Source organism: Chroicocephalus ridibundus, chromosome 7 (genome assembly GCF_963924245.1).
Source record: "Chroicocephalus ridibundus chromosome 7, bChrRid1.1, whole genome shotgun sequence".
Taxonomy (NCBI): Eukaryota; Metazoa; Chordata; class Aves; order Charadriiformes; family Laridae; genus Chroicocephalus; species Chroicocephalus ridibundus.
The window spans coordinates 56,251,479-56,262,987 of NC_086290.1; the positions used below are offsets into that span (position 1 = coordinate 56,251,479).

The 11,509-nt window shown below is 41.1% G+C and overlaps 1 protein-coding gene across 1 annotated transcript in view; it reads right to left on the reverse strand.

Annotated features, from left to right (window-relative positions):
• Positions 1 to 11,220, reverse strand: part of VKORC1L1 (vitamin K epoxide reductase complex subunit 1 like 1) — a 21,379-nt gene extending 10,159 nt beyond the window's left edge. The window contains exons 1-2 of the mRNA XM_063340588.1: positions 10,990 to 11,220; positions 19 to 128 (exon numbers count right to left, since the gene is read on the reverse strand). Of these exons, the coding sequence (XP_063196658.1) occupies positions 19 to 128; positions 10,990 to 11,183 (304 nt within the window). The 5' untranslated portion in view covers positions 11,184 to 11,220. The remainder of the gene's footprint in view (positions 1 to 18; positions 129 to 10,989) is intronic.
• Positions 11,221 to 11,509: the final 289 nt, after the last annotated feature.

Below are 11,509 nucleotides of genomic sequence, written 5' to 3' on the forward strand. Positions count from 1 at the left end.
AATTGAATTAATACTTACCAAGTAGCATTTGTAGTATATAAAACACGAGTCCAAAAACACTGTTTGACTGATTTAGTGCACTGTCCTTTCCAAAGATGGAACCCAATAGACCGAATCCTCGACCCCATCTGTAAAACAGTGAAACTAATTAACTTGTATTTGGGCACCTAGTGCTTTACATTGGTATTTTCAATTCATCACTGCTGGGGCTGGGGGGGAGGGGGAAGAAGAAGAAACATATATTCTGACATTATTCTGACATGACCACTGCAGTCCTATGTGAAGTTGAGGGTTATCTTGGAAAACCAAGCAACTTGCACCAGGAGGTGCACTAGGTGCAACTTTATCCCACACATCGCTGATTAATGGTATTTGACACACCAGAAACTACTAAGTTCACGCAGTTGCAGCTTCACCAAATACTATGCCTGCTTTATAGAGTTGTAGTTTAAAGCTCTTTTGTCAAATAAACGCTTCCTTGCTCCAACGATAGCTTCAGCAGTTCTCTCCACCCTGGTAAGCTGGACACATGCTCACTATACAGCTGAGGGAAAATGGTACAACTTGGTAACTAGTTACCAGCTCTGCCAGCACCTACCTCGCTGGCATCCGAGCAAGCAAATCAGAACATATGTTTGCACTTCAGCTGCTCCCGATCAGTCTGACACTTTAGGATGAACCCAAATCTGTCAAGCAGATGAGCTGGGGATGGTACCGTAACAAGATTCACAGATCTCATTTGTTAGAGCCCTTGCACAGTGTGGCATTTTGAACTAGCACCTTAGCCACAAAGCGACTTTCAACGTTTTAGTGATAAGGTAGAAAGTGACACAAGCCCTACAAAACTGCTGCTGCAATGAGGCGGATAAGAGATTAAATTAGCAAATGTATTTGTGCTAGAAACCATTAATTTGATGCCCTAAGGCATATCACACCATTATTTGTAAAAGCAAAGTGAGGACCATATTTATTAGTGTCACTTGAAAATATAAGAAGTTAACACTACTTCAACATGCAACTTAATTCACTTTCAAGAGAACATTAGGATATCGGCAGCATGTCTTCAGAGCATCAAGTAAAGCACTACATAAATGTAAGGCCAGGTTCACATTATCAGGTTGACTGTCCCATAACTATCTAAGAAAAAAATACAATTCCTCACTGCCGTCGCAGCAGAAAACACCAGCGTGCTACATTTATGCCAACGGAAGTGCAGTTGGGGAGTAACTTGCTGTATTAGATGCACCGGTTCTACTAAACCAAGACACAGCATAGGTTTGCTCTCTGCAAGCTACAGGCATGCAGCTGATACACTTCACCAAACATCTGAGACCACTGAAAGTCTACCACCACATCACAAGCAGTTTCCTCACACAATAAGTACCACAACCATCTCCAAAATACTTTATAATCTCACAGATATGTGAGAGGTTGTCCAGCCAACAAATGCAGTATTAAAGAGCGAGACAAATATATTAAAGGTATCATCATTTTGCATTTAATAGCCTAGTTTTATTTTTTCATATTACCACATTTATGGGTTTTTCAGCTTAGTATCCACCACTACAATGTATTGTTCTAGTCTCCAAGTGAGAATCTTTCGTAGGGTGACAATAAACTCCATTTAAACACACTCAGGGTTTCCTTACCGAGAGACTGAACAGCGTAACTCCAAGCGTGCCCAAGTCTGTGGTTCAGCATTAGCCCAGCTCAAAGTAACCGCAGGGTGCTGAATTCCTACCCTCTACCTGCCCCAGCTGTACGCTCTGGGTTCTGATGCTCATGAGATCCTGTCAAGTTTGAGGGCGAACTCAAGCTTAAAACATCAGAAACTTTAGACTACAGAAATCTATCCCTACACTTAATCTGCAAGTGAACAAAATGTTGCTAATGGAAAGATAACGAGCTCGTGCCCTTCCTGACAGTCAGTGGTCCCAAGTGATCTGTTCATAGCTGCAAGAAGGTCAAAGCACAGTGAAAGCTTTTTCCACATGCAATAGTTCATGAAGTATCTTGTTGGCCTTGTAGCAGCTTTAAGGACATCAAGTATTACATTTCAGTCCACGGAGTACAGCTCTAATCTTGCACCTTATTCCACACACTTAAAGACAGCACAGCAGCCTGCTGTTTTAAGACTAAGCACTTTTTCCAGCCTTATAGGTTTGAAGTGTGAGGAAATTTTCTGCAACAAACTGAAAAGCAAAATATTTAGACTTTGTATATTTCTATTTCTATCTAATTTCTCTACTAAAGAAACTAAATCATCTCCTAATTCGATCAAGGAGGTCCCAAACCCCACTAAAATGCACAGTGAACCAAGTACTTTTGCAGGCAATCGGAGGAAGGAAGAAGACTGAGTATGATAACCTTCCTTCTCACACCAAAATCACACAAATCACACCCGAGTTATGACAACTTTGAAAGTTTAAAAACATATGGCAAACAAATAGCAAGAAGATTGCAGTCCTAATGACAGAATAAACTCCAACAAATAAAACATCAGTAAAGGGGACTATAAACTGCTCAGTTCTTCACCGAACTTGCCTTTCTTATAAAGAATATAATTTACAAGAACTACTGTTAACTTGGATCAATTTTTTTGGATACAGAATGCTAAGTCAAATGAAGTGCACTAATTAAAGAGCTGCTTGCACAGCAAGATAAACCCAACTTTTTCCTGGTACCAACTTGTGGCTCCCCATCCCTGGAGCAGTCAAGTGTTCTGCTGTGCAAATTCTGCTGAAGTCACCCTGGGTGATTCAGAGCACTATGACAAACACAAGTGGCAAGCCGGCTTTTGCCACTCCCGAGTTTCACTCCTATTAAAAAAAACCAAAGTAATCCGAACTAACTTCAAGGAAGTTTTAAAATAAGTCTCTAAGACATCTTCCTGTATGTTTCAAGTAACTCCAGTTCCCTCTGTTCAAGACGGCACCCCATCCGCAGGTACAACTTGGAATGTTCTTCAGAGAAGTTTTCAGAATAGTGATTCAAGAAATGCAAAATAAAGTGTTTAGAACTGTTCATGTAGTTTCCTAACATCTAAAATTGAATATGACAGTAACTTTTAATCCAATGTGCATTTCCTTTTATCAAAAGGAGGTCTTGAAAATTATTATCCACTCTCTAAACAGCGTCCCTTTGGTTTTCTGATACTTAACAAAGCTCAGAAGAGTTGTATATTTAGAAATTTAAAGCTGTATTTGAATGCACTTGACACTTCTTAACAGGAAGACAAGAAGAACCGAGGTCATTTTGATCCACAAGCGATATATCTCCAATAAAATCTTATACTGTTAAATCACTACCTCTTTTGCACAGTTATGAACATCTTCGACATTCCAAAATGGTGTATTATGGGAGTACACTTTAACTTTAAACGTTTTACCATAATTTATCAGGGACAGTTCCACTGGCAGAAAGGCAACCAAGAGAACCTCATGCAGTACACCAGTATCTCAGTCATTTTAAAGGACAAGTAAACAACCTCCATCTTTAAGAAGTTCAAAGCTGGAACACTTATCAGTATTAGCTCAAAATGCAACAGCATTCCAAGCCTGCCAAACACAGCAAGTCAAACAAACAAAAAGTATGTATTTAGCCAGGAGTCAGACTGTTATCTCATCCACCCTCTGTAAGAAATGCTTTACTGTTTTTTCTAGCCAAGCACCCCAATTCTGACAGTTACCTGCAGATGATGTTTTTAAGGGCTTTTACAAAGAGATCATCCCTCAAGATGCTCTCCTGGACCTCAATTATCATTAAAATGAGAATCAGCTTAAGAAACTTCTGAACTGTGGCTTCACCTGCATCAAGAGGCTCAGTAGCCTGCCTTGAAGCCTTCCTGAATGTACCTAGGTACTCTCTGAACACATACTTTTGACCTCCACAACATCCTCCAGTGATGAATGCCAGAATCGCATCACCTCAATGTCACCTGGCAATCCTTAGTTCTCATGTCAAGAAAAGAACTACAGTATATTCATTTTAACATGAAAAGAATCATACTAGGATCAGGTCAAGTCCCGCTAGCATCAGTACCATGCCCCTAACATCAGCGAGTAGCAAAGGCCTTGAACAAAGCGCACACACACTTCCCAGTTTGCATTCTACTCTCCTAAATATCTGGCTGAAAACACTATCAAATCCTGCAGAAAATCAGCTTATTAAATGGCATGTCTCATTCAAAATCTGAGAACACTCTGCATTTGTGCAGCGGCAGGTTTTCCAACACATTTCTCTCTCAATCATATTTTCAGAAAACTGTAAGGGAAGAACTCAAGTTTTGTTTTCTGAGTAGTAGTAGATTACTTAAAGCCCCTCATTTCAGGATTATTTTTCATCCCATAAACATTATTCTGTTATCAACAGCAAGCACTGTTTACTACTTTGTAACCCTGAGGAAACAATAAATATTATTTATCTAGTCTAGGCTTTTTTTAGAAAATTATATGCACATTTCCTTAAGCACCATGTGACTTTTGAGATAAGTTAGTGAACAGAATGAAAGTTCTCAGGAGGGGAGTAAAGCTGACCTACGCTCACACATCACCTTCAGTGAAAAGCTCATATAAAGGTCAAAGGATCCGGAGCATGTTAATACTTCGCAGTGTTGAGAAACTTTAGTTGCAGCTTCTTTACAGCTTCACCAGAGGATTTTGCATTAAACCTAGTTCATGGTTACAAGGTCACTTACGCCAATCTAACACTTTTAATAAATTAAGTAAAAGCCTTCAATTAGAAGCCAAAAGAAAGGAGATTAAAATTTCCTCATTTGTAAGTTTGCCAAGAGTGCTCAAAAATTTTGATACAGTTAATTTCATGTTTAAATCTATTAGCAGTATTTACCATAAACAAATGGGATTCTGTTCTGTATATCCTCCAGCTCTACCTCAGAAACAGTCCAAAAAAATGTCAGTGCCTAGATCAGCAAAGTCTCAAGAAGACAGTGGTTAATTATTTTATAGCTGTCTTTACAGAAGCACTGGTTATCCAAGCTACAAGCCAACAGCATTGTATTCTTTCTACATAATCTCTTCTATTAAGATATCATAAATTAAGCCTGTATTTGAACTACAGACACTTTGTTAAATTTACTCCGCATCAGGCAAAATAATTCCCAGCCCTATTGCAAATTCCAGTCAAGCTAGAAATTATGTATTTATGAAAAGCAAAAATACTGTAAGGTTGGGGGGGGGGGGGAAGAGTCCTATAGCTGGGGTACTGCTGAAGTATTTAGCCATCGATTTTTGTTAAAAGACAAAAATCACTCGAACATCAGCTTCTGATGCTTTGGGAACAACTTGCTGTAATTCTGATGAAGCTGTTTTTCTACAAGTGTTCCCGAAACACCTTCCTTCCCCAGCACACGAAATAACCTCTGGATCCCTCTCAGCTCACACCCTCCAGCCTCTGCACCCTGCCTCCCCAATCAAGTCCACCCTCTATCAGCTCTGTCTGAGTCCTATTTGCACTTGTGCTGCCCGTCTGGCTGGCAGACCAAGTGGGACAGATAAGCTTAGCTCACACAGCAAGGTTGGGTTTTTTTTCCCCCTTCAGCAGAAGTATTACTTTGAGTCTCTCTCCCTTCCCCTTTGGCATTGAATCTGTTTCTATAAAACTTTATAACTTGCATCCTTTGTTAAGTTTTGCCATGGAAAATGAAAAATTATAAAATAAATTACTAATACACAACACAAAGGCAAAATCTTCTCTAGAAGCCAGTCTGAAAAAGCAGAATAATACAACCTATCTCGGCCTCAAGTTGTTTGCGCTTTTTGGCTTGGCATCCTTAGCTGTAAAGCTTGTCTCATACTCATCTAGCTACAGCTCTGCCAATTCACCATCACCTCGAACCTGCAGCACTCAAAATCCTCCTGAAGCAGAGTGCTTGACATACTAGATGGATTCTGTCTACACTGATTTCCCCCTGCTCAATCAACAAACTAGACATCTTCCAACGTTCCTTCAGACAGCAAAAACAATGAATACTTCCTACAGAATAACTGAGAAAGCATTTTTACACCTGCTTTCTAACAATTTGCAATCCTCAGAAATGAACAACCATCAATTTTAAATTACAGGACAGATTATAGCTAAGTCTCAGGAGGCAACATTTTCAGGTAAACTATTTTGGTAGCCTAAGAACCACACATGATTCCTGTTGAACGACCACCAACTGCTCCACATACTGCCCTTCATCAGTTTAACTAAACTTCCACCTTTTTCTACACAGAATGGAAGATACATAACAAAAACAATTAACTTGACTCAGGACAAAGATATTACTGACCAGAAAAGAGCAAAGACTTGCAAAACTAGTAAAATTAAAAAAAAAAAAAAAAAGAAAAAGCCCATGGGCCTCATTTGTGTGCAGTGGTTCACAAGAAGGAACTAGACAAGCTTTTCCCACTAGCTGCACAAAGCTACTTTTACCATTTCTCACCTTAGATCAGTCACTAACAATTGCAGCTGTCAACCTCAAACGTATCTGAATGCTTGTTTGCAGATACAGCAATAAAAAATGCTGGGAGATCAGGAACTTACCATTCATATGAAAGATAACTGCTATATAATGTTCTTAACCTGGAATCATGCAAACTTGACAGACATCAAGTTTACAGGAACTGCCCCACAACAGAACTGAATGGGAACCTGCAATATAAACATCAGGTTAGGGAGGAGCTCAGAGAAGTTTTCTTCCACGTCCCATTTCCTTAGATAATAGGGTTGTTCTTGTCAACTTGATATCTTACAGTCTGCGTTCTATAAAGACGCACCAGAACTGTAGTTCTAGCAAGGTATGCCTCACTGAAAAACCAGCACCGGTCAAAGTTTTAACTGCAATATCTTATAGGATAATTGCACGCCCACTCTGCAGAGGTATCATCTCTACACCAGCGTAATTATACTCACACAACATAGCACTGAAACGCTATGTCACAAGACTAAACAATTCGAACATAATACAGGTCTAAATTCACTGTTTAAAATTATTTATGAAGGTGAGCAGAACAATACAATAATACTACTACAGTTGTTAAAGGCCACACTTGGCAAATCCAGTACAAGAGCTGCATGTCTGCACAGATCTGTCTACAACACACACAAAATTTTACAGATGTGCATTTTCAAGAACTAACAGATGATTATTTTGGTGCGTCCACTAGAAGACGTTAAGGCAGACATGCATATCAAGATTTTTTCAGAACAGGCATTTCAGAGTGGCTCAAACGCAAGATGACAACCCAAGACCCTGCACATTAGCATAAAGTTCAGACATCTATCAAATTATATCCAGATGAACACAGGTTCTTAAAATCCTATTTTGACTCTAGAACTTCTTCAGCAAGTTAGCTAAAGATGTTAACCTAGATCAATATTGACTATTTCCAAACCTCTTCACTTAGGCAGCTGGCCAAAAGCTACAAATATTGCTAAAGATATACAGTGACATGTGCCCTTTGGTCATTCATGCCAGCTATCTTAAGTGTGTATTAAAACACGCCAGGCTACAAAGCTTCATTCAAAAAGAGCCATCCATTAATCTGCTCTGCAGAAACCTTAAATCAATCAAGACGGAATCAAGCAGAAACATATTAAAAGACCCAGAAGTCTTCCAGGGCATGAGAAAGAACAAGCAAAAAGCTCTGGGTCTCTGCATTACTACTTAAATGCCACATTTCATTTCAAGCCATGCCACTATCCATACTACTTGAAACTCATCTGTTAGTTTAATTCCCTCTCTGAAACTACTGTAACAGCAAAAACAAAAATATTTTTCAGGAACTGCTATTAGCCAGTTTCATTATAAATAAAGCCATTCTTGCCACTTAATTATTCTCAAATACAGGAGAGCAGTTCACTTAAAACCTCTACAACAACTGTTGAATTAAAACATTAGGTATTTCCCTAATACTTTCCCTTATTGTACAGTCCTTAGGTGTTTTTCTTTTTAAACTATTTAATGAACTTTCCCCGTGATAAAAGCTTGAAATATGCTGACCATTAACATTTTGAATAAGGGATACCAGGAAGGTATCTTTCCAACACAATCTTCTGGATGAGTCAGTCTCTGATATAAGAGTTTCCATGCTCCTCCCTCTGTACACTAGTAATCTTTTCAACATTTCTGTTCTCATTGTTGCGCCAATACCAGATTTGGCTTAAAAGCAAGACTTGGAAATATCAACAGCTTATTAGTGAAAAAAATCCTCTCCAAAGACCAGAACTTAGTTCCAAAGTAACTCAGCTCAAGGAAGAATATACTAATTTATTCTAATTATTCTATACAGTTAAAATTAATCCCAGCACTATGATGTGCTTGTCAAAGTTCAGTCCACTGCTAGAGTCAACACTTGAAATGTGAAGATGGTTACATTCCATTAGTAAATCTAGCTTAAATAGTCACACAAATGAATGAACACTCTAGAAATCCGTAAAAGCCACAAAGTACAAGTTCGTCACCCATTTAACCCTGTAAAGTTAAGCCTGCTAATCAGCTAATATAATTTGTGACTGGCCATGTAAGATTCTAATGAAAAAAGAAACGGTTGAAAGTTAAATCTGTGTCTCTTGTGAAAATGCTGGAACGCAGTGATTGAAACTCTGCTATGTCAGTAAAGTCTAAGTAGTAGTTAAAAGTTCCTTTTAGAAATCAAGTTGCAGAGAAACTTTAGTGATGTGTGGTAGGAACAAGGAATATTCCATTGGAGAGAGGGAGAGAGAATGAGTGATGGATAAAGAGCTGTGGCAACATGGAAAATAAGATTACTTTCTTTCCTTGTTATTCTTACTTCAAAGTTTAATAACTTGCCCTCTTGTCTTAGTTTTAAAGCAATACTCCTTTTTCGTCTGTGTCCTGTATGGCATTGAAAGCACATTCTTCTCCAAATATGGCTTGACTAAACAGAACTTGCATGCTCCTTTTCCACAAACTCCTCTTACCACCTGCTCTAATTACCAGGATCTATCCTGACGTTTGCAATACTTCAGTCTTTAAGCATGATTCTCCTAGCAACTGCTAGTGAGATTTTAGTCGATTTTATCCTTAACTGTTCATATTATTACATAGAATTCCTGCAGTAAAGTACTTACAGATTTTATCACGGCATACTCAACATTTCAGCTGCAGCATTACTAACAAACCCTACAATTACCAAGCATTATTCTGTAATTAGAAATACCTAAAGACATATTTGGAATTATTTTACTTCTTCAAAGCATTTAGTAAACATACGTTAAAACTATTACTTCAAATGCCCTATCTCAATAGCAGCATTTACAATAACAATAAAACACACTAATGAAGGACCAATTCTATACAAGAACAGACTACAGAAGCTACTTAGGTGCTTAAATCCCTGTTATTCTCTTTTTAACTCTCTATCTGTGGTAAAATTCTTAATGTCAGTAGTTTATGCAAAATTTTCATTTATAAGTTTACATTATCTGTCAAGCTTATTGAAGTCTCCCCAGTTAGATAGAAACCTCTCATTTTGCAACACTTCTCAAATAACAGACAGAAAAGCAGAGTTAAAGCCCCCGTTCAATTGCAAGAGCATCCTTTCAGACATCTGTAGATACACATCTCTGTAACATAACACAATCCCACTTCTGTCACCACAAAAGTGGTTTTAAAACTAAGAGTTTCTTCTACATTTTGCCTAAACAATTTAACCAGCTTCTACCTTGTCAGAGTATGGGCACATTCTCCCCCACTGGCTTGTTATGATAATACAGCAAGTACCTTTACAAACCATGACAGCTTTTATGCAGGTTACACTGAAAAGAAAAAAAAATAAAAACCCCAAGTACTCATTCAGCTGCAGGCCCTAACATGATAACAACAAAATTCTCATTTAAAAAAAGGAAGTAGTTGATACATACATTTGCTGAATAAGCAAGCCCCTCCCTTCCCATCTCCTTACTTATAGATCCCTCTGCATACATCTTTATATGCCTATATATATATACACACGCGCATATATATACATACGTGCACAGAGCAGTTTTGAGATTGCTGGACAAATCACCTTATTCTGTTAGTTGAAATACTTGATTATATGCTTCCAGGGGAGTTTCTTAGCCAAATTACACCCAAAAGTATTTCTGATAGCATATTTATACTGGTAGCACTTGTAACCACACAGCAGATTAAGTCTTTTCATTATTATAATTCAATCAACTAGTTACTTGATGACACGTCAAGCTAGCAGCATATTAAAATTTATACATGGACTCTCCTGACAGAAATAACAACCATTGGCCTTTAGAAAACAACTGCTAAAGTAATTACTGACAGGAAACTCTACAACAAATCAAGATTTGGACTGGGCTTTTGCTGCTGAGGCATACAAATCTCTCTCAAATTAAGTACTTCCTCTGTATCACGAAGGCGATCTTCTGTGCTGCCAGGTAACATTACAATGAAAAAGCAATTCAGATACTCCAATTAAAAACAACCCAAAGCAAATCATCTGCAATTGTACATGTTTATGTTGGCCTCAACCACTCGTCACACCTACAGCATTTCACTCCAACGTGCATTTGCGACCAAAACGCCTGTCACTCTAGCTAATTGCCATGGATTACAACACAGAAATTGCGGGTGCCTCACCCTCCTGGGGTAGCGATTCCCAGAAAAAGCCGTTCCCACACCAGCTCTCCAGAGAAGGGGCTGCCTAAACCAGGAGCCCCCACCTCCCCCTCCTGGGCCTGCCCACCCCGTTGCCCCCAGCACAGGCCCAGCTCCCTTTACGCCTCAGACAGCCCCTCCCGGGCCGAGCCCCGGCCCGCAGCCGCAGGCTCCTGCCGCCCGGCCGAGCCCCCTCAGCGAGCCGGGCCTGGCCCCCAGCACCCCCCGACTCAGCCCCCGTGACGCCGGAGGCAGCGCTCCGAGGCCCAGCCCCACCGCTCCCCGCACTCCCAGCCCCTTCTTCCCGCAGCGGCCTGAGGAGGCGGCGGCGGCGGGTCCCATCCCCGCCTCACCTGGAGGTGATGGCGGCGGAGCAGCGGACCCGCTCGCTGAGGTCGCACAAGGCCTGGTAGTGGAGGTCGCGGCCCTTCTCCCGCTCCAGGTGGCAGGCGTAGAGGGAGAGCAGGATGCCGGCCGCGCACACGGCGGAGCGGGCCACCCGCTCCCAGCGCGGCACCGACACTCGCAGCAGGACGGGCGCCGCCATCTTACCCCCTCCCTCCGCCTCAGCCCCGCGACGCGCGCCCGGCGCCGGCCCGCCGCGCACGCGCGCCCATATCCCATTGGCTGCCGGGGCGGGCGCACCCCTCCCGCCCCGCCCACTCCGAACCGCGCCGGACGTGGCGCTCCGCGATGACGTCACGTCAGGCCGGGGCGGGGAGGGCGTGGCGTGGGTGTTATGGCGCCACCTGGCGGCCGGGAGGCGGCACTGCGGGGCGCTCCGTCTCCCGCGTCCCACTGATTTCAGCAGGAAAATGAGTTTTCCCCCTTTTTTTCCCCAGATCCGGGCTGTTCCGGGGAGTGCTGCGACAC